This window comes from Rhipicephalus microplus, chromosome 6, assembly GCF_043290135.1.
Source record: "Rhipicephalus microplus isolate Deutch F79 chromosome 6, USDA_Rmic, whole genome shotgun sequence".
In the NCBI taxonomy this organism is placed as follows: Eukaryota; Metazoa; Arthropoda; class Arachnida; order Ixodida; family Ixodidae; genus Rhipicephalus; species Rhipicephalus microplus.
The window spans coordinates 176,453,626-176,476,976 of record NC_134705.1 but is presented as its reverse complement, the minus strand read 5'-3'; the positions used below and the strand labels follow the sequence as shown (position 1 = coordinate 176,476,976).

The 23,351-nt window shown below is 47.5% G+C and overlaps 2 protein-coding genes across 9 annotated transcripts in view; one reads left to right on the top strand and one right to left on the bottom strand.

Annotated features, from left to right (window-relative positions):
• Positions 1–706: 706 nt before the first annotated feature.
• Positions 707–4,538, bottom strand: LOC119180651 (uncharacterized). The gene is made up of 3 exons (XM_075867104.1): positions 4,214–4,538; positions 1,991–2,127; positions 707–1,813 (listed from the first exon to the last, which is right to left on the bottom strand). Exons 1-3 carry the CDS (start codon positions 4,386–4,388, stop codon positions 1,709–1,711), a joined length of 417 nt encoding a protein of 138 aa, XP_075723219.1. The 5' UTR covers positions 4,389–4,538; the 3' UTR covers positions 707–1,708.
• Positions 4,539–4,625: 87 nt separating this feature from the next.
• LOC142765677 (uncharacterized) overlaps positions 4,626–23,351 on the top strand; it is a 114,424-nt gene continuing 95,698 nt past the window's right edge. For 4 of the 8 annotated variants that reach the window (XR_012884360.1, XR_012884361.1, XM_075867103.1 and 1 more), the window contains exons 1-7: positions 4,626–5,019; positions 6,231–10,462; positions 18,276–18,403; positions 20,800–20,829; positions 20,920–20,964; positions 22,370–22,387; positions 22,469–22,561. Coding sequence is in view for 5 of the 8 variants with exons in the window: in XM_075867103.1 (XP_075723218.1) it covers positions 4,849–5,019; positions 6,231–10,462; positions 18,276–18,403; positions 20,800–20,829; positions 20,920–20,964; positions 22,370–22,387; positions 22,469–22,561 (4,717 nt within the window). In the remaining 3 variants the exon portion in view is untranslated. The remainder of the gene's footprint in view (positions 5,020–6,230; positions 10,463–18,275; positions 18,404–20,799; positions 20,830–20,919; positions 20,965–22,369; positions 22,388–22,468; positions 22,562–23,351) is intronic. The other 4 variants (XR_012884359.1, XM_075867101.1, XM_075867099.1 and 1 more) reach the window with 2 other exon arrangements.

Genomic DNA, 23,351 nt, shown 5'->3' with positions numbered 1-23,351 from the left:
ATACAGGGCTTGACAAGCACCAAATGCCAGTGATATCAACAAGGGGTGGTGTCGCCAGTGCACGGACATGCTATAATGACATTTACGCCACATGAACTGCCTCCTGTTCACAGAGCACATACATAGTGTGTGCTTTGCTGGGGGATGTAGGGATGCTCTCGTTCCCTGATAGCGTTTACATGCCTTGTCAGCCAGCTCCCCCACAGTGGTGCTACCTGATAGTGAGGACACGTAGGGCCCAAAGGAATGAATGCCTCTTTTTTGTTCTTTGGAGCGCATAGCATGTCATAAGGAGCTCCACAGGCTCCTTTCCATTGACCCGAATACACCTCTATTTGTGATACATGACCCCAAACTGCATATGCTTGGCTTTCTTGCAGGGTTAAACTTTACTCGCTGCTTAACTGGGCATGGTGAGTCAAACATTGTCGATTCTACAGCGTGTTACACTGACATGCTATTATTTGTATAACTCCGCTAGCGGGCTTGCTGTGTAAAAGGTGCAAATAAATGCCTATTTCTTGGTTTGCACTGTGATGTACTGTGTCCTTTGTTCCTTAAGTGTGTGGAGATAGGTTTGCACGACGCTTAACCTACGAGGCGACCGGGCAGGGACGCGACGTTCTCCACTGCCGCAGCGAACAAAGACGCTGCAGCTGGGTTCGTCGACTCTCCAACACGGCGCAGAAAAGGCACTCGAGGCAGGTTGTCAACAAACACGGGTTTATTAACCCAAGATGCAGCACAGTGCGACAATCATGGGTTTGCGGGCCGTCAGGGTAACTCCCAAGACCGATCATGTACGCTTGCCAGTGGCGCTACGACTATTACACAAAGGGGCAGCAGTCGAGTGCACGAACGAGAAGCCGCCTGCCAGAGCAGCGCGTCAACCTCTCGTGCGGGCCTGAGAGCATCTGACGCGGGCAAGCCCGCGCCAGACAGAAGCGAGCTCAGGGGGAAGGGGGTTGTCACTGGCGGCCAATGAGGACAGGCGTTGCACAGTGACGTAAGCTAGCGCGGTGGCTTGTCCAGACATGCCCGGACGTGTGCCGCGCGCCGGGAAGCCGACACATGGCTCGCACCAGACAAAGAGGCCTGGCGCCACCACCGTGGTCGCCATACTGCCGATTAGCAGCGGTTCCCGGCGCTCGAGCCGCGCGGGGCCACCACACACGCTAGCTGGGGAACGAGGCGCCAAAGGGGACGGCGCGCTCGATTCCCACATTCCCCCCTCCTAAAGACCGAGGCCAGCCTGTGAAAGAGGCTGTCCGAGGCCAAGTGGCAAGGTCAGCTCAGCCGCAAGGGGACTGGCAAACGGGGCAAAGTCCAAAAGGGTGATGTCGTCTTCCCGAAGATACGAGTCCATAGGTCGGCCATGGTCACACTTAACGTCCCACCAAAAGTTCCACCACCAGGGAGAGCCCACTGCCGGGAGAAGGTCCACAGCCCAGGAGTAACGGGGAAGACTGCACAACAAGGGCGGGCAGCTAGCCTGCTTGAAGTTCGCCGGTCTGGAGAGGTTGGCAGCCGGGAACGTACGAGGCGTGGCTGCAAGTTGCGTGTGGCAGCCAACTGCCGAAAGTCGCTGGGATGGGGGCCTCACAGGAACGGCAGGCCGGAACAGCAGACAGCCAGGAACGGAAGCCGGAGCGACCACGCTCGGGCCTGGGCCAAAGCTTGAGTGGGCGAACCAGCCGCCGAGGCGACTTTAGAGGCTGTCAGGTGGATTAGGCAGGGTGGAGGTGGCTGCAGGGCCGAAGGCAGGAACGAGACCACAGCAGGGAGGACCAGGGGACAGCTGGTCAGGAACAGGCTGGTGGCAAGTGCCAAAGATCCCACACATTCAATAGTGATAAAATGATGTACATAAAAATATCTTTCAGCGAAATCACTGTGGTCGAAAGAAACTTTTAATGCTGGCTGAAATCACTTTTATAAGCATTCAACAGTAGTCTCATTTGTACACAACAATCTTAATTCATTTACTTACAGAGTCCTCTGATTGACCTTTGTGTGAGTGCTTGTCTTTTCCATACAGGCACCCTTTGTCAGTCAATGATAGTACTCTGAAGGGCAGCTGCAAGTTCAGAGGCACAGCTCCCCGGTTGATGGAGAACATAAGCTTCACTGCAGAAACATTGAACACAATTTTTTTATTGCTTTACAAATTTTACTGTGTAGCATTCATTATAATATAATGCAAGGTGTTGTTAACATGCTTGATCAGCACAGACATAGTGCTTTGAATGCAGTCTGCTTCTATTTTAGCTCTGGCAATAAAGACGAATGCCCTACGAACTCGTAGGTTGTACCACCAAGGAACGTCATTAACTGTTGAGTGCACTATGTACAAGAGCACTAATAGTGGAACATTCAGACAGACTAATATCACAAAAATGCCATTTCTCAGTGAACAGTGAATTTAGCTCATTACTACATAGTACTGGGAACACTGCAGTAATTGCTACAGCTATGCTACAAGTAGAGAAACTGCTCCAAAACGTGGCCTTCAAGATTATGTATTACAGCGAAAATTGGCTTCATCCAACCCTAAAGTTGGGCCCTGCAACGCATTTCGGGCATAGTCAGAAAACGCTGCCAACTGGTAGTCGGTGCTCCCGAGAACATGTAAACCAAGCATTATAGTGCAGCACACGGCATGGAATTTACAATTCGTTCTCAAAGTCGGCTAGAAACCGCTCGTTCTTCTCTCGACAAATGATGCCACAAGCCCATATGACCATACAATAAACCCAAGTCCACAGCTACTGGCTGGTTTGAGCATCGAGCAGTCACAGAAGCTGCCACAGGCAACGCGATATGCCCGTGCGCTTGCTCACTATCATACTGAAGGTAACCATGTGCTCGAAGAAAAGAAAGCGCTCACATGCGCATGACATAACTTCTTTTTCCTGTGCGAAATTCCCCTGCTTAGCTTCCAGCGTGCTTGTGGAGACGTAATAAGAGAGGAAGTGCCTACAGAGTGTGACAAACCTAACTCCACTCGTACTCAACAGATTCTAAACGCTTTTGTGGCAGTTGATTCGTGAGGCGTGCACCTCTAGCAGACGCTGCCTGCGTTGAACGGTTGTGCAGCGCGAGCGAGGAAGAGGGGGGGGGGGGGGGGGAGATGCGAGGGAGGGGCCTGCTGCCGGCACGAACCGAGCCGAGCGTGCGAGGGAGGGAGAGGAGAGGCTTGCTGCCGGCACGAGCCGAGCGTGCTCAGTGGGGGCGTGGACGGCGGCCGACGCCACAGGTGCGGCTAAGAAATGCTCCGCATTTAAAAGAAAGAAAGAAAAAACGGGACAAGATCGAGGTTCGAACGAAGGTCTTCCCAGTTCCGAACACGACACGTTAGCATGACGATAGATAGCCCGCTGCGCCACTAAAGCTGATCGGTTCGGTGGGTCTAACAGACTGCATTTGTGTTGTTGTCACGCTGGAGGCTGGACGTAACTTTAAGACTCGTTATTCTTACGCCCAGACGTAACTGGAACGGCTCCTATCGTTACGTCTAGAAGTAGCTCTTGCGTAAGGTGTAGTTACGTCCAGCCGTAACGATAATCAGCTGCTAAGGTTACGTCCACCGTCTGCTTCACAATGCACACTTGAGTTTAATAATTATCCAAGGCGATTTCCTTAAAAAAAAAATATTACGGCGCCCGGGAAGAACTAAAGAAAAAAACGAAAAGAAAAAAAAGTGTAGCACAGCAGCAAGGTTCGAACCAACGTCCTCGCAGTTTCGAGCACGACGCATTACCCTCTGCGCCACTGGAGACGATCGGTTCAGCGAGCCTAACAGACTGCATTTGTGTTGTTGTCACGCTGGACGTAACTTTAATCTTACGTAAAGACGTAACTGCAACGGCTGCTGTCGTTACGTCTAGACGTAACGCTAGACACTCCCTTTTTTCTAATGGTGCACGCGCGTCAATCCCGGAGGTATAGTGAACTATGGGGTTCGCAAAGGAACGCAGATTTTATCCTTGAGAAGCGCGCAAGAAAACACAGGGACAAAGAAGAGATACACACCGGACAAGCGCTTTCTAACAACTAGTTTTATTGAAGAAAACTCAGACTTCTTATCCTAACAGAACTGCGTAAGGTACATGTACATATCACCGCGCTTAGTAATACTCGTGAAAATGGCTAAACAATCACAAAAAAAGCAGAAATGCCCTTAGATTTTAATAATCAACGCTTATATACTTACGCTTTCCTGCCTTATGTAGGTTTTTGGAGGATGTCACCTTGAATGACACTCCTAGGCCGAGAAGGACTCTTTCTAGGTGCTCCAGTTCTTGATCGGTCTTCACGTATCCACGCCAGTTGTGTTCGCCACTCTCAAAGTCCAGGAGATGCGATCGTACGATTGCTTCATCTGCCATAATCAAGCCGCCAACGAACTACGCAGCGTGGATGACGACCACGCGTAGTAGAGTAGAGTAGATCCTAGAAACTATAGGCACACAACCACGCTGGGGGATTCGCGAACCATGACAACAAAACAAGCCTTCCCTCTTTTTTTTTTATCACGTGACCTCGGAGTCGCTTGACAAGACGTAGTCACAATAAGACGTAGCCAGTTGAAGCCGATCGCTTTAACCAATGACGTCATACGTGACGCCAACTAGGGTCACGTGACCCCGAGCTGTTGAGGTGCAAATAGACGCTTCCTCTATGTAGAAGAAGACGGAGCTCGGTAGGTATGGTTCCCTGGCGCATCGTATAGAGAGCGGTTAATCGTCTCGCTCAATGAAGAAAACCCGTGTTCAGACACGTGTTTTGCGTTGTCACGGTCAACGTGACGAGCCGTCTCGATTCTGCATAAAGCGGTAAACTCTAGCGATGGCATCGACGGCGCCGACGCGCAAACGGCGCGACGGCGAATTGTCGTCAACCTCGTCCAGTAGCAGCAGCACTTCGGACAGCACTTCGACGACCGTGTTCGACGTGACCAAGGCCGTTTTCACGACGACGACCACCACAACGTCGGAAGAGGACGACAGCAGTCGCCAGGTAAGAAACCGTAGAGGTTCTGAAAACGTTCTAGTACTAGAAATGCAAGCTCTTTGGGGCACGAGAAAATGGGCATGGCGCGAAATGTACGGGGAAGAAGGCAACGATCGGTTCGTGTCTGGATTTCGCCCCCGTCCCGTAATGAACCACCCCCTGTTTTTTGGTTTTGGGACCGTGGCGACTTCGCCCGCTGAAGCCGAAAGTGTCCTCGCTTACCGCCGCGAGGACACTTTTTTTTCAGCCTTCTTTTTCTCTCGCACCTCCTCCGCTTCAGACCAGCCTTCTGCATTTCCCCTCTAGCATGAGAAGTAGTTTCGGTTCGTGTTTCTGCGTCTCTAAACGCGTGTTTTTGTGTATGGTACGTGTTCTGTGGCTTAACTCGCTTGAAAGCTATGTGGTGTTGCGCTGTTAGCACGGGGACGCTGGTTCGATTTCCGTTGTAACCGCGGCGAAATGCGAACGAAACGGCCCTAGACTACGGAAGCTATGGCTTCCCGCACAAGGGATCAGGCAGAAGGACCTCCATCATCCACAGCCAGTCGCAGCCACCGTGGTCACAGTAAAAAGGCGGAGCCAAGGTGGGGATCGCGGTATTTCACTCAGAGGCGCCCGCTCTCCCGCACAGCACTATATATATATATATATATATATATATATATATATATATATATATATATATATATATATATATATAGTGTGTGATCTATGGTATTCTACACTAAAAAAGTACCGTAACAATGAGATATAAACTGAATATCCACAAAGTTTGCAATAATAATAACTAATTGCTTAAAATGTAATGAACATTGTCAAAATCTTAATGTGTACATAGTGTTCGTATGTGTTTTTAGATGCTGGTGAGGCTTCCCTCCTGGTGGCACTTTCACACAGTGGTGAAAACTCGCTACACCAGATAACAAGAACAGAAATAGGACAAACATTGGTTGCACTTTGTTCCTTGTGTGTTGTCATTTTTCCCCGTTTGACTGCTAGCTCAGCAGCTTGTTCATATTCCATACATGATCAAACGTCTCTCCCCCACCTTGTAATAATTCAGGCTGCACTGCTTTCGTCAATCAGCAAAGAACCAGGTTGCTACTGGAGAAAAAGAATCTGCCGATTTCAAACAACTAGGGCTGGATAAAAGAGAATGCATATGTGATAATGATTCTACCTTTCATGAACTAGAGCAAGTACATTGCACATTGCAGGTTGTCCAGGCATCCAGCTCTGAAATTTCGGTGAATGTGCAGCAGCAGGGCCCCACTGCTTTGGGTATCGCCTCTCAGACAATTCAGGGACCAACAGGGTTTAATGTGATTTTGCCCATGGGTCAGTCTGTGCCAGTTGTGTTCACCGACCAGGGAATTTGTATTGCCGGCTACAACGCTCTCATGGCTGTGACTGAAACAGAAGACGAAGTTACCACCACCACGACCACCACAGAACTGCAGCAACAGCAGCAGGAACAAGACACTTCTGTAGCTGGCATCTTCCAGTTGCTTCCTGTCGGGTCATACTTGCCCACGTTTGTCACCATAGACCAAGTTGACGACGAAGACGAAGAGTGCGTTGAGGAGGAGAAGCCAGTGGAAGAATACGATGAAGATGGTCCAGCAGGTGCAGAAGAAGCAGAACTGCCAGCTGTTCGCGTCGTCGAGGCTGCAGTTCACAAGCAAGAGACGTTCGTCCATTTAGGGCCATTGCAGGGAGAGACGGCAGGCACTGCAGCCTGGTCACAACCAGCACCGCCGCTAACCTTGCCCCCGACTTTAATGATGCCACCACCGATGTCGCCGCCCATGCCACAACCAATGTATGCTGGCATGCAGGCAGGCCAGGGCTACATGCCACAGCAGTATGGCATAGTTCCACCGTATGGGTGGCAAGCGCAGATGATGCAGAGTCAAGATCAAGCTCAAATTTATGGGCAAGCATTTGGCATGCCACTGCAGCAGCCACATTGGCCCCCGTATCAGCCGTTCTGGCCGGGAATGCAGTGGCAAACGGGACAGTCTCAGTGGATGCAGAGTTCATACATGCCAGAAGGCTCCCAAATGATGCAGCAGCAGCAATGGAATCAACAGCATCCCCAACAGGAGCTTATGACAGAAGAGTTTCAGCAAGATATTGTGGTGTCGCGCAGAAAAGATCAAGCACCATCACGTTTGTCAAGGAAGATTCGCAGTGTGTCGTTACCTTGTCGATTATCCCTGGAGGATTTTGCTTCACAAACGACATCGCTGACAGATGTTGAGGTGCGATCGTGTGTTAGCCCTCAACGTTGCACAGTCCACAGAGTGCCGTCCACCCAGACTTCACAGATGCTACCATCCAGATGTGTAAGTGTAAAGTCAAGGACGCATGTGGAAAGTGCTGGCAAGTCCCTCAAACGAGAGGGTGGAATTCAGATCACCAAGGAGGTATGTGTGTCGTCTGAACAGCTGAGTACAGAAGGTGCACCAATTGCCCAAGCAACATTGGGAACAGAGACTTATCCAACAGTTCAAGAGCTCTGGTGTAAGGAGGCACAGCTTGGCCATGATGCAGCCCACATGCATGCTGGCGCTGCCTGCGGGACGTACGAAACACAAACTGAGCATGCAATAATGGGGCCAGCTGAAGTTAAATTTAGCCAACAAAGTTCAGAGCCACATTACAGGCATTCCAGTCCTCTAACTGCCAGAGTTTGCAGTGATACACATATTGTCACACGTCAGTATCGTATTAGTCCAGAGCCTCCAGATGTCCCAGAGGCTACAATAAATGTAGAAATTAAGAAAGAAGCCATCGAAGTGAATAGTAAGGCATGTGGAGTGCAGGCAATTCAAAAACGTGAGGAACCAGCTTGTGCAGGGTCTGGAACACATTTTGTTCTAGGACGTGCAGGAGCACTGCAGCCTACTGTTGGCGTACGCGTAGTTCGGCCGCCAACTGTGCCACCGCAGATAGCAGTGGAGGTGCAAGCCGGTGGAGGATCATATGAGCCAGATCACTTGGCTTCTCGTATGGACACTGTGCAACAACAGGAAGAACCACCTTCTGTGGCACTTGGTGTACAGGCAATGCAGTACCAAGACACTTTTGCGGCGACGGCTTTCAATACACTGGTTTCAGATCCCCATGTAGCATTGGCAATGCAGACTACAGGTGTTTCCTCACAAGAGATGCTAATAGAGCAAACCCTCCAAGCACAATGTGTGTCTCAGGGGGCCCAAGTGTCCCCCGTAATTGGTGCCTATAAAACAGTTCTTACAGATGGAACAACACAGACTTCAGCGAGCCCGCTGCGGATTTGTATGACTGAAGTGCCGTACCTACGTACAGAAAGTCGGGCAGTTCAAACATTTTCTCTTGAATCTGTGGCTTCAATGTCTAGTAGTGTCGCTCAGAAAATTTCAGTTGGGCAGCAGTGTGAAGGAAGTCGGACTGAAATGCTCATGCACTCGACTACTGTTTCTCCGGTAAATGACCTGAATCCTCTGCAGCAACATGGTTTCAGCATGCTGCATGGGGACGTTTCTCGGGCTCCTCAGTTGCCTTTAGCATTGGCCGAAAAACCACACTGTAATATTGAGGTGCAGTGTGACTATCAGCCTTTTGTCCAGACTAACATCACTGCTGTGAAGGTAGAACAAAAGTATGAGAATGTTGATGGGCATCAAGAAGCCTTTGTTCAGTGCAATTATCAGCCTCTTGATGGAGCAACTACGCATGTGACGCCTGCAAGGCCCTCTCGTGACGCTGAAGTGCAATTTGGGCATGATCCTGTTGAAGACTTTGCAAAGGACATCCAGCCTTCTTTGCAGCCAATGCGTGACTTTGGAGCACAATGTGTATATGAACCTGAGAGTGTTGTCATGAGCTCTGCTTCCAGAGTCCAAAGCAGAACTATGTATGATTTGGAGCAGCAAGAGAGAAAGGTGGGGGCAGCCACAAGTGGAACTATGCGTGATTTTGCGCAGCAACACGATTATGGAACAGTGGGCTGGCCTGAAGGAGACGTTTACATGCCTCAGCAAAAGCCAATGCAGGATGCTGAACAGCAGCATGGTTATAAACCGAAAAACTGGGGCATGAAAATGACCTATGGAGCTGGAAGCATGCCAATGCAAGACTTTGGAATGCAGCACGACATTTCTGTTGCAATGTCTCCACCACCTGCAGCAGCAAACAGCTTGTATGAAATGGTAGACATGGCTGTCGGTGACAGTAAGCCACGCGACTTTGCGGATCGCAGATTTCCTTGGAGACCGATGTCCCGCATCCAGTCGGGGCCATCACTGAGCAGCTGCACATCGTCCGTTTTTATGTTTGGCAATTCAGAGGTCCCTCACGTTGTGAGTGCTGGCACACAAGCCGGTGAAATCAGCCGTCACCGTGCGTCACCAACGTTTGCCTTCTCGGCTCCAAGATTAGAGACAGCCTTACACCCGTGTGTTGCAGTCTGCTCACGGAACACTGTGAACCATCCCTGCACTTTGAACATAAGCAGCTATCCAGGACGTCTGTCCCAAGCAGCTCGGACAAGGGACGCAATCTTTCAGACAGAGGAGCCGGTTGCTGTGAGGGCTCCTCACCGCAACCAAGACTTTGTAGACCAGGACCTCGTAAGTGTGAGGTCTCGGTCACTCTCTAGGGAACCTGCCTCGAGAACACCACTCAGAGAGGTGGCCATTCAGACATTTGCGGGCCCACAGGTGCCGCGTACGGTGTCACCTTCCTCGTCACCTTCGTACGGTCTTGGTCTGTTCGGAATGTCCCCAATGAGCTCCTCGCGATGCACTTCACCTGGTCAAGACACGGCGCACCAGACCGACAGGTTTGCCGACGTTCGTAGAAGTCCGCTTGGAGGGCCTTTTTCTCATGACGAGTTCACCGGGCAAGTTGTCGAGCCAACCAGAAGTCTTGGACACGACATAATGATCCAGGCAAGCCCTTTGGCACCGGTTGCCAGTAGTGCCTGGGGTCCCTCGATATCTCGGCACACCAGTGCGGCGCCTGTGACTGAAGTTTACCCGTGCGGCCACTTGCCGGAAGTTTTGCAGACGAGGGACATCCCTCCGAGCCCTCCCCCACTATCGCCACCTCCTCGTTCACCAGCTCTGTGTCCTTGTTTGGCAAGCCATGGTTGGGCCCCTGTTGTAGTGGAGCACAAGGTTGGCATCGGTGGAAAATTAGCACAGCTTCTGATGCTGAGGAAGCAGCAGGGTTTGATTCCTGAGCACCCCAACATGGAAGACAAGGGCACCTCCGAGGGGCCCTACGTGGGACCTGATGGTGAGCAGGACTACGGACACCGAGGTTTCTCGCATGCGGAACATTATTCAGGGGAAGGCGACCACACGGAAACCTGTCCGGTTCTCGGGTCTGCCAGTTTTGTGGCAGATGGTTCAACTGTCCCAGGCGCAGGCAGGAGGTCTTCTATTGAAACAACTAGCAAGTGAGTTTTTGGTGTTTCATAGAGAAATGAGCTGCTATGTTGAGTCTTAGTGTGGTGGTGCAGCTATTTAAAAATGCCAAACAAGCGCCTCCCCTGCTACTGAGAAGGGTAGTCTGACCAGATTTGGAAGGGGGGTGCTTGCTTGGTCCCCGGCCGGTCAATGGCGTTTATTTAAGATCTCCTGGAAAAAGGAAGGGGCTGCTTGCTCAGGCTGGGGGCACTTGCTTGGCGTTTTACGGTAAACTACTCATGTTTAAGCATATACACTAGTAAAACAAAGGCGGTACTATTCCGACCTAAAAATAAGCCCGTTAATGAAAACATACATCTCGAGTAAGGCGATTCTTATATTGAGCTAGTAAATAGTATCGAAATTCTTGGAGTTACATTTTCGAGCAATATGCTTTGGAGCGAACACATTGACAGTGTGCTGGGTCAGTTATCTCGCATAGTGGGTATCGTGTACAGTGGTAAAAGTGTTCCACGATACAAGGTAAAACTCTACTTTATAAATCACTTTTCTATTCACATCTTACCTATTCTTTCTCAATAGGTGGGTCTACAACTTACACGAACTTGCAAGAACTGTACCTGATGCAAAAGAAGTATATTAGAACCATTTTTAACTCGCCGTATGATGCTCACATAGGCGAATTATTTCAACAGGCTGGAATAATACCCGTACATTCTCTCTACAATTTTAAGTTAGCATTGGCAATCAGGCGTGAATTGAAAGAAAGTTGACATTTTTTGTATGACCTCTCAAAACTACAGCCAAATATTACATTGTTTGAAACACGAAATTAAGAAACATGGAAAATAAAAACTTGAGAATAAACTACTCCACAGATAAGTTATCTTACAATGTTCCTGCATTACTTAATAAATATGTGAAAGCTGGCATAGATTTTTTACACTGTGCACAGATTCAATTGCACGATATACACATGTTTAGTTTTTAAGATTTCTTTGTAGTTGCTGTATTATGGTTGCTATTTTTATTTTTGGAATTTGGACTTGATTTTTATATCTTTATTTATTTTTATTTATTTACCTATTTGGTGCTGTTGTTTACTTCCCATTGCTGATTGTTTGCCACTACTGTCGTGCTAAAAGGTGGCTGTGGGCCTTTGTCAAGCTGCCTCTTTTGGAGAGAAGCTTTTACCTGCAGCTGTCCTTCATCAAACAATTGATAAAAAATAAACATTATTATTATAATGTAAATGCAAGTTAAACAGCGGTAGCGGCGTCGGTACCGAAGCAGCAAGAGCAGGCCGAGTATACGGGCAGCGTCGCAGCAGCAACCAGGCAGTCTTAGCTCGTGCCTCGCGCCAACGTGTCGATGTCGCTGCAGTAGTGGGCATTCCTCTTCACTACACTTTGTCCCCCGTCGAAAAAGGAGCCATCCTGGCGACTCACGGTGAACAGAGTACGAGCGGGTCGTAATAAGGTTTCAGCCGCTGTACGTGAACAATTTCACGTCCCCGAAAGCGCTGGTCTGTGGATGGCGTAACGGGTTCGACGATGTAGTTAACTGGTGAAGTCTGCGAGACAATGCGGTAGGGTCCCTGGTATTTTGAAAAAAACTTCGAGGAAAGGCCTGTAGGCACAGCGGGAACCCAAAGCCAAACAAGAGTGTCCGGAACAAAGTTAGGGTACGGGTGGTTATCGTCACGGCGAGATTTTTGTCTCCATTGGTCGATTGTTGTGAACGACTGGGCGAGTTTACGGCATTCCTTGGCGCGGCGGGCAGCTTCAGAGATGGGCGTAGACTCGGAGGAATCGGGGTGGTAGGGCAGAATGGTATCTAGTGTGGTGGAAGGGTCTCGGCCATATAACAGGAAAAATGGTGAAAAGCCCGTAGTCACTTGTGGAGCAGTATTATAGGCGTACGTCACAAAAGGCAGAATGAGGTCCCAGTCGGAGTGGTCTGAGGCAACATACTTTGATATCATATCCCCTAGGGTACGGTTGAATCTTTCCGTCAATCCATTCGTCTGCGGATGGTAGGCGGTGGTAGTCCGGTGAATGATACGGCATTCGGCAAGGAGTGCGTTGACGACTTCAGAGAGGAATACACGTCCTCTGTCGCTGAGAAGTTCACGTGGTGCGCCGTGACGCAGAATGAAGTTCCGCAGGAGAAAAGATGAGACGTCGCGTGCTGTGGCAGCTGGCAAAGCGGCTGTTTCCGCGTATCGCGTCAAGTAGTCGACAGCGACAACGATCCAACGGTTTCCGGAAGCCGTGAATGGTAGAGGCCCATACAGATCAATTCCAACGCGGTCGAAAGGCCTGGCTGGGCAAGGGATTGGCTGGATTGGACCAGAGGCATGATGAGGGAGAGCTTTGCGTCGTTGGCACTGAGGGCATGACTGAATGTATTTGCGCACAAAGGTGTACATGCCTCGCCAATAAAACCGGGAGGAAAGTCGAGCGTATGTTTTGAAGACGCCCGCATGTGCGCACTGAGGGTCAGTGTGGAAAGCTGAACATATTGCAGCACGAAGATGGCGAGGTATGACGAATAACCACTTTCGGCCGTCGGACTTGTAGTTCCTGCGATAAAGGAGGCCATCGCGGACCTCAAAGTGAGCCGCTTGACGGCGCAACGTTCGAGAAGATGGAGAAGTCGACGGGTCTGAAAGGAATCGCAGAAGAGTGCTGATCCAGTCATCCTTACGCTGCTCAGACGCCATGTCACAGTTTTCTGGGAACGACACCATTTCGTCCACGGCAGATAGACATGCAGAGCTTTCGGAGGACACAGGGGAACGTGATAGGGCGTCGGCATCAGTGTGACGTCGACCAGACCTGTAGACAACACCCATGTCGAAATCTTGCAACCGCAAAGCCCAGTGAGCTAAACGGCCGGAGGGGTCTTTCAATGTGGATAACCAGCAAAGCGCATGGTGATCGGTGACTACGTCGAAGGGGTGACCATATAGGTATGGTCTAAATTTACCTAGAGCCCATATAATTGCCAGACACTCCTTCTCTGTCACAGAATAGTTCTTCTCCGCTTTGGTGAGGGTACGGCTTGCGTATGCGACTACGTACTCCTTGAATCCTGATTTGCGCTGCGCGAGCACTGCGCCGAGTCCAACACCACTGGCATCGGTGTGTACCTCAGTCGGAGCAGTCGGGTCAAAGTGACGCAAGATTGGCGGCGAGGTTAACAGGCGGCGCAACTTTTCGAAAGCATCGTCACAGGCGGGTGACCAAGCGTAACTTTTCGAGTCACTGCGCAGAAGTTCAGTCAAGGGGGCGGTGATCATCGCAAAATTCCGAATAAAGCGGCGGAAATAGGAGCAGAGGCCAAGAAAGCTGCGCAGATCCTTCAGGGACGCAGGTTTAGGAAACTCTGCAACTGCCCGAAGCTTGGCGGTGTCAGGAAGGATACCGTCTTTAGAGACAACATGGCCGAGGATGGTGAGCTGATTTGCGCCGAAGCGGCATTTCTTCAGGTTGAGCTGAAGGCCAGCGTTAGTTAGGCACTGCAGTACTTCATCTAGCCTGCGGAGATGCGTTGGAAAATCTGGTGAAAATATAACTACGTCATCCAAGTAGCACAAGCATGTTTTCCACTTCAGGCCACGCAAAAGATTGTCCATCATCCGCTCGAATGTTGCGGGGGCGTTGCAAAGACCAAAAGGCATGACACAGAATTCGTAAAGGCCATCAGGTGTGACAAAGGCCGTCTTAGGCTGATCTTCAGGGGCCAGAGGGACTTGCCAGTAGCCACTTCGTAGGTCAATAGAAGAGAAGTACTCCGCACCTTGGAGGCAGTCAAGGGCATCGTCGATTCTCGGTAAGGGATAAACGTCTTTTCGAGTTATTTTGTTAAGACGACAGTAGTCAACACAGAAGCGAATTGACCCGTCCTTCTTTTTAACGAGAACGACTGGAGATGCCCAGGGGTTATTCGAAGGCTGGATGACGCCACACTTGAGCATGTCAGCTACTTGGTCATCGATAACCTGGCGCTCGGCTGCGGACACGCGATAAGGTCTTTGACGCAATGGCGCATTGGTACCCGTATCGATGCGGTGACACACAGCGGACGTGCGGCCGAGGGGAGTATGCTGGCAGTCAAAGGAAGGACGGAACTTCTCCAGCAGTCGTAGCAGCTGAGCACGTTGCGAAATGGTTAGTGTGTCGGCGATGGAGCTGCTGAGTACGTCAGGCCTAGTAGTTTGCGGCGAAGAGGCACAAGTCACTCCGGCGACTTCGTGTTTGGCGGAAGAACCAGTCGACATGTCAAAAATTGCAGAAGGGTCGAGACTGTAAACCCGCCCGACGCACTCACCCCGAAGTAGTGTTACAGGACATGACAAGAGGTTCGAGATGAGCAGTCTGCTGACGCCATCATGAAGTTCTAGAAGGGCATAAGGTAGCGGCGAACACTTGCGGCGAACGAAAAGGGCAGATGGCGTGAAAAGGGCACTCGACTCGGCGAGCGAGTTGCAAGATACCATGGTAAGGGCGAAAGAGTGCGGCGGTATGATGACGTCTTCAGCAACAAATAGTTTGTCCCCGGTTTCAAGTGCATCATTTCACGGAGCGTCGCCAAACACTTCAAATTCTACCTCAGCGCGAGAGCAGTCGATGACGGCCTTATTAGCGGAGAGAAAGTCCCAACCCAAAATGAGATCATGGGAACAGGAATCTAAAACTAGTAATTCGACGACATAGATGAGGCCATCAATCGCGATTCGAGCAGTACAGGCAGCGGCTGGCGTGACGTGCTCTGCGCTGGCTGTATGAAGTGATATACTTGCTATTGGCGTCATAACTTTTTTAAGCAAGCGGCAGAGTCTGGCACTGATCACTGAAACTGCGGCACCAGTGTTGACAAGAGCGAGTGCAGCGACGCCGTCCACGTATACGTCGAGAACATTCGTTGGGGAAGAGAGAGGCCTTGGTCTTTTCGCGGGCGACGCAGTTCCTGCCTCTGGAACTGCGGCAATCAGTTTTCCCGCTCCGGCGATGAAGGCCGACGGCGCATCGGGGATGGCGAGCGGCGTCGAGGTGATGGTGAGTGACGGTTAACTGGAGGGCGGTAGTCGGCGTACGATGACATCTGGTCAGGAGGCTGAGATCCTGTGATTGAAGGGCGTGGTGACACATAAGGGGCAGGTTCGAAGCTCTGGTGCTAGCTCTGGTGGTGGTAGATAGGGACGCGTCGACGGCAGTATTGCGCTATGTGGCCAGGTAGGCCACAGGCAAAGCATATTGGCCGATTGTCGACTGTACGCCATTGTCCACTACTCTGGAGAGACCTTGGCTGAGCGAACCGAGGAGTAGGTCGTGGTGACATGGCTGATGGCAGTGACGTAAAAGTCTGAAGAGGTTGTCGAGCGGCCACTTCAGCATAGCTTAGAGGTGCAGTTACCTCGGCACAGGCAACGATGAAGCGTCACGGGCAGATGGCAGAGCCACGCAAACTTGCTCCTGGATGGCCTGGCGAAGGTTTGCTGGAAGAGGTGATTGTGGTTGGCCGACTGTCGATAGCAGTGATAGCTGACGAGCGACTTCAGCACGAACAAACTCATTGATCTGCGATAGCAGGGACTCAAGGTCAGAGGTGGTGGTTAGGCTTGAGAGTGTGTCATCCGCGACGTTAGGGCGTCGCGTGAGGAGACGCTGTCGTCGGAGCTCGTCGAAACTCTAACACAACTCGATGAGCTCAGAGACAGTGACAGGGTTCTTCGAGAGCAGCATTTGAAAGGCGTCGTCGGAAATGCCTTTCATTATGTGTCGTACCTTGTCAGTTTCCGCCATATTCGGGTCGACACGTGGCAGAGGTCGAGGACGTCCTCGATGTAGCTAGTGAATGTTTCAGCAGTTTGTTGGGACCGGCTTCGTAGACGTTGTTCTGCGCGAAGTTTCCGCACACCAGGGCGTCCAAAAACATCTGTGATGCAGGCTTTGAAGGTCGTCCAAGTGGGGATATCCGCCTCATGGTTTCTTTACCATAGCTTGGCAACATCTGTTAAATAAAACATCACGGCACCAAGCTTCGCGGGATCGTCCCATTTGTTAGTAGCACTGGCTCGTTCATAAGATTCCAGCCAATCCTCAACGTCTTTCTCATCGGTGTCGCTGAAGATGTCTGGTTCTCGCAAGAGCTGGGCACCGGGACAGCCCCTGTGTGGTGAAGCCGGTGGGGGTGTGAAGACAGCGTCGTCAGGCATGACGGACGGCAGCTTTCGGCTACGGAGTTCCAGGACTGGGGAAGACCGCAGCACTCTCCACCAAAATATAACGTAAATGCAAGGTAAACAGCGGTAGCGGCGTCGGTACCGAAGCAGCAAGAGCAGGCTGAGTATACGGGCAGCGTCGCAGCAGCAACCAGGCAGTCTTAGCTCGTGCCTCGCGCCAACGTGTCGATGTCGCTGCAGTAGTGGGCATTCCTCTTCACTACATTATTAATATTATTATTTTTATGAATTAACATCTCTAGTGAAGTTAAAGCTTTTGTGCTCCTAGCAAGAACTTGTGCATATGAACAGTGCCAGCGTTAGAAGTAATCCAAAGATGGTGAAATAAACGGGGAACTGTCGTCCTGGGTAGTAAATGCTTCATATCACATTAAACATGCTCACACTATGTGTGACATTGAATGGCTCATTTTCCCATATTTGAGCATTGTTTTCGCACATTATAGGTCCTGCACGAAAGGGCTTTTATGGCATACTTGTTGGTCGATTAACTTTTTTTGTGGTAGATTAGGGTAGTGCAATGTAGTTTCGGTCAAGTAGTTGTTCCAAGCAGCATGCCAAAACAGCTGACCTCCATTCTGTTTTCACAAGAGGGCCACAACGTTGCAATTTGCTTTGTATACTACACACAGAATTTTTTACAAAAATGCCTATAGCAGATCACACAATGTAGCGACTAACCTGTATTACTTGGAAAGGAAAATGTTTCTCACGTGGTCAATCAAAATGTATAATCTAATTGCCATTTTCACAAATTAAGTGTATGAATGTAGTATTTTATATGTAATGACTTGAAGGGGCCCTACAACACTTTTTGAGCATGGTCAGAAAACGCTGCTGAATTGGTAGTAAAGGCTCCCGACAACACGCGAGCCAAATATTATAGCACAGCATGCTGTCTAGAATTCACAATAAATTATCAAAGTCAGCTAAAAATTGCTTTCTCTTCTCTCAACCAATGACGTAAGATGCTCAAAAACTACTCTTTGAAGGCCCATCTATCAGCCATTGGCTGATTTGAACATAATGCGCTTGGTCGTCATAGAGATCGTGTGGAAGGCCGCGACTTGTCCAGGCGTTCACGTGCGATCATTCTGAAAAAGTTGCACGTTCGAAGAAAAACAAAAGTGCTCAAGGCGCACCTGACGTATTTTCTTTGTGCCTGCCATCTCTCCCTGCTTAGCTTCCAGCACTTTCGTCGGGACGAGAGAAGAGAGAATGCAATAGCAGCATGCGACAAAGCTTTGTAACTCTACTCACACTGGACCGATCCTTAAAATTTGTACGGCGTTGAATTTGTGAGGCAATAAGCTCTTCCAGTGGATTCATTCCATGGTTACTCGAAAAAGTTTGTCAGGGCCCTTTTAAGAGCATATAATTGCAGCTTACTAGAAATCATAGCTGTTGAGTTTACGAGGTGCGTTCATTTGAGACATATTCTCAGCTCCTACTTCGAGATATTCAATTTCGAAGCCTGCGTTGGCATTCGAGTTATTTTGTCGATTAGTCATTTGTACGTCTCAAGTTACTATGCAATTAATGTCAACCTCTTTCAAAATTTGCCATTTCATTAGTTACTCGAAACGTCGCAGTGTGACGAGATCTACTAAAGTGGTTGCCATGCTACCCGAGGTTTCCGTGGCCTGTTTCCTTCTGGCCTTACTTTTGGCGCTGGTCGCATCGGCTGCTCTTCTTTCTTGGACAACACGCCGACATGCGCGTGAGTTGAAGTGCTTTGTTTCGATGTCGTTCGCTTTGGTGTTGGTTGGTTGAGAAGATCACCCTAATGTACTGTTCTGTGGGTCTTCATCTTTGTCACAAGTTTTTTTCTTACTATGAAGAAGGGGAAATTTTTGAGGGCTCATATTTAAAACATTGTTAGATGCAGAAGTAATGAAAACTAACAGCCAACGATGCCAACTAATGTACAGATTATGCTATGTAATTATGTGTAGTAATTGTGATGTAAATGGGAAGAGAGGGAAGTGGGCTTTTTTTTTAGATAAAGCTCTTTATTCAGTACAATACAGTGCAAGTAAAAAGTTGATATAATACAGAAGGAGGTCCCAAAGTAAAAACTGTCAGGGGGACCTCCTGTGAATTCATGTATAAAATATAGAACGAAGATTGGCAACTAAGGAAAAAAAACAGCAAGCGAATAAAACAAAATGAACGTAATGAAAATTATTATTGAAACTTATGGTAGTTCAAAATATTTACATGTAAGTGATAAAACAGGAGATAACTAATTGGATTAAATGACTATAACATAACACATACATATCACTAACTAATACAGTGTCACTTCAGAACCTATACACATACGCATAAATGCATACAACTGTATTTAAACACACACACACACACACACACACACACATATATATATATATATATATATATATATATATATATATATATATATATATACACACACACATACATATATATTCAGGTGTCGCATGTTGTTAGTAAGAACTGTTTTAGATGCCAACGGAAACAATGTAATGAGGGCCTTGATTTAATAATTGATGGTAGTGAGTTCTAGAAAGAAATTGCAAAGAAAGAAATTTCAAAGCCTGCGTTGGCATTCGAGTTATTTTGTCAGTTAGTCATTTGTACGTCTCAAGTTACTATGCAATTAATGTCAACCTATTTCAAAATTTGCCATTTCATTAGGCTTGAAGATTACTTGCTACTGGCAGGCTCCAAAACCTGCAACATTTGAATAACACGTCGGGTGATCTACCAACTGAGCTTCAGCGCTCATCCCCCCTTTTCCTTTATGAGGTATATACGTGCTCTTACCATGTTCTTCTTCGAAGAAGCTTCAAATAGAATTTAAGCACAACAGAGCTTTCAATCCATATCCCATAGAATGTATGTCACTGTACATTTGGGGTTGTTAAAATTGGGAATAACTGATGTATGACCAGTGGCTGTTGATTCATCACTCCATATAGTTATGTGATTGCTGGTTCTACTATTCCATCATAGATCACAAACACATTGCCAGCAAAAGGTAATGAAATATGTTTTAAGTTACCTGAAGCAATGAAGTAACCCTTCCGTGGCCGAAATTACAGCTTTCGACTGCATAACTTGCTTTAACTGTAGGTACTATGAATGGGTGGTGTTGGTATTTTGCCATTAGTGAAAAAGTAATGATTAAAATGTTACAAACAGTATATTTCATTGGACCTAAAATATGAAAGGTGAAAGTATAAAATTGGGTCTCTTTAGATGTGAGACAAGGTACATTGTAAAAAGGTCGTGAACATTAGTTTGAAAAAAGCAGCGAAAAGCTGTAGGCTTTTCGTGATAAGCATACTCTGGTCAACAAATTGGCCTTTTCTTTCATCACTGGAGTGCCATCAGGAAGAAATATATTTAGCCAATAAAATAAAGAACACAGGAATCTAAGACGGAGACAGGAAAGTGGTAAAGGCAATAGGTAAAGATTCTACAAAAGCGATGTATATTTCCTGTGTTTGGGGGGGGGGGGGGGAGGGGCTCTTTGCCCATATTGTTTTGAGATAGGACCCAATCATAGTAACTAGCCACTTTCCTGTCTTCTTCGTTTCTGGTGATCGTTATTTTATTGGCAGGATATATTTTTTCCTGATGCAATGCACCAACTAGCCCAACAACGAGTGTCATTTGAAGTGTCATCATCTGTTGTTAGGTGAGATTATGTTTTATTTATGCTAATTGATTAAAGTTATCATTTTTGCATGAAACCTAACTGCACTGAATTTTTAGTTGCTCGAGTAAAAAAAATAGATATGCTACAGTTAGAAGTCACCGAAAAAGCCAGTTACGTAGCCATAATGCACCTACTATTCAAGACTGCAGCGGAGGCTTGAGCTCGTGAACTGCGGCTGGTTCGTTGGCTTATCAGTGACCAGCTCTACGCTCAAGAAATCTTCTTTATAATATATTGTTAAATTAGCATGTTGAGGTCAACAATTCTTTTTAATTTATCACTCGACTTTTTCTTCTACAAAAAAAGAAAAAAAAATTTTGAAACTAGCTTGAAACTACATCAGCAATTGGAAAATGTATGCACTTGAAATATTTGCTCACCTTATAAATGCTCTTCTTTTTTTTTTTTAGGTCTTTCTCTTTCAGCAGAAGGCACCAAAAGTAAGTCTTCATAAAAATGTGTAAAATGATCTTGGAAGATAAGCTACGTCATCCTGTTGATGTGCCACGTTGGCTTTTTTTTTTTTTCAGAGGCCGTTCATCCCAGTAACGTTACATACATCATACCACCATTCAGTAAGTTGGCTGCAAGCCACTCTTTCATGTTGCTCAGGTTTATGTCTGCTCACATAGCTCCCAATCTATCTAACCAATCAATCAACCAACCAATCAATCCAATCCAATCCTCTTTGCTTACTCATTTGAGATGCAGTCAAGTCGTCTTGCAAGGCTTGTTATGCATGTACTATTTGGATGTTCATCCTTCAAATTAAGCATTTTGTGACACTGGCGCTCTACCTGACCTTCCGTTTAACCCTGGCAATTGTGTTGCTACATGTCATTATGAGAAAACAATTAAAACTTACAGCATTGTTAATGCTTTTATGTCATTATGTGACATTATTTATCTTAAGTTGTGCTTTACAGTAGCACTTCTTTTTTTTTTCAACATAACTGACAAACCTGTTCACGTTTCCTCTGCCGCCTTGTGCTACCACCGATAAGGCGGTGTTTTTTGCAGTAAATACTGTTCAGCCCAAAAAATATTGCTCAAGCCGAAAAGGAGAACTTTTTATCGTGGTGCCTTGTGAAAGTACCACACGTTCCCACATGTCAAATATGTTTTTATGGCGTATGGCACGCTGTAAAAATAGTCCATAAGTGCGCAGCTGTAAAGCATATTGGTGTGCTGTTTTATTGGTCATGATGGTATGCGGTAGTGCACATGGAAACGGGGACGACGCGTAGTGCAGAAAAACGTGCTGCTTGTGCTGGCCTTTTCTCCAAACGTCTCGTTTCGATGTGTGCTGCCGCTTCTGTTCAAGGCAAGTGTAACTACCCTGCTGCGTTGTAGAAAAACTTCAACGCGCCTCTGCTGCTGTGTGTTTGAATGAGTGATTTCGTCAAGGACACTGCAGAATTCCGAAGGAGGACAGAACGAGGAGGAAAACCATACGACAGCTTCTATGCACTGTCATGAACACAAAAGTGTGCCACTTCTAGATAAGACCAGCATTCTTTATGAAAACAAGTCAGTTTCACCGAGAAATGTTAGAAGCGTACAACGTTAACAAGTCGGGAGAGGAATGCGTCATCCAAGCTTTCGTATCTCTTCAAAATGAAGAGCTTGTGCATCTTGATAACTCGTAACATGTAAGCACACGTACACGAAATGGTTTTTTTATGATAATGTCAGTGTTCCCGACATGTGATCACAAATGCGCATGAGCAGTTGCAAGTCATTCCCATGCGTATGTATTGCTTTTCCTAATGAACTTAAACTTTTTGATCAGTGCTTGTTTTGTGTTTTTTATCTTAGTTTTGTCCTCGTTAAAAATTTTGTGCCGTTCTTGACAAACTGGCTGATCGCCAACGCGCCCAAGCGTGTGTGTGTGCCTCTGAATAAGACAATAGCTCTTGTGATTAATTTTGCTGTGTCAGTGAATTTCATGGTACTGATTGTCTTTTTATTTTGCGGCAGGCGTTCTTCCACACGACCGTAAGCTGACCTTCTTCTTGAATTTTTGGTAAATCTCTTCTTCCTGGCAGACACAAACTGTTTCTCTTGCGGACTGCTCAGGTCATCTGCAAACCATCGATCCAAGCCTGAACGGGAAGACCGTCACGCTAGGTCCCCACACTTGGACTGTTACCCCCTCACATGGTACCGGTTGTAAGTTCAATTGAATTCACTTCATTGCGACATTTATTTCAGCACGGTGCACGACTACGTGGACGCAAGAGAAAAAGTGGGGGACAAACCGTAGCGCTGTTATTTCCGTTAGCCTGCTTTTCACCACTAGCCTAGAAGAACACGTGCTGATATTTTGATGCTAAAAGCTTTATATAGCGTTCGTTCATTATTTTCATTTTTTTTAAAACCTCCAAAGAACTGTCATGTGCATGGTGTGAATTAGTCTACAATATTGTACCATTGCGACATTGATTCATTGTGGAGCATAAGCTTTATTCATGGTAGCGAGTGCACCTGCCTTTCACAGCTAGCTTAGGAAAACCCATGCTGACACTTTGATTTTAATAGCTTTACATAGCTTACATTCATTCATTAATTCATTCATTCCGTTAACGCTTTTGCTCCAGTTAAGGAGTATAGTATTCACGAGATTTTGTGCTAGAGTGACCGATGATGAGTAACTACTCTCAACCCTTGATATAACGAAACTGGATATAAGAAAATATTGGTCATAACGAAGTAAATCAAAGATAGTCTTGTAGTAGATATAGCGTTAGGAGTAAACCTTTATAACGAATTTTCGAATATAACAAACCTTTTTTCATGTCAAATGCAGCTTTGTTATAATGAGGTTTGAGTGCATACTCGTCGACAAAAATTGGCCCTGCATGGAACCACTGGTGACTATAGACTCTTTTAACGGAGAATTGTCTCTTTTCTGTTTTGGGACAAGCTGCGTTGTCAGAACGAAAACCTCTGAGATGAAGAG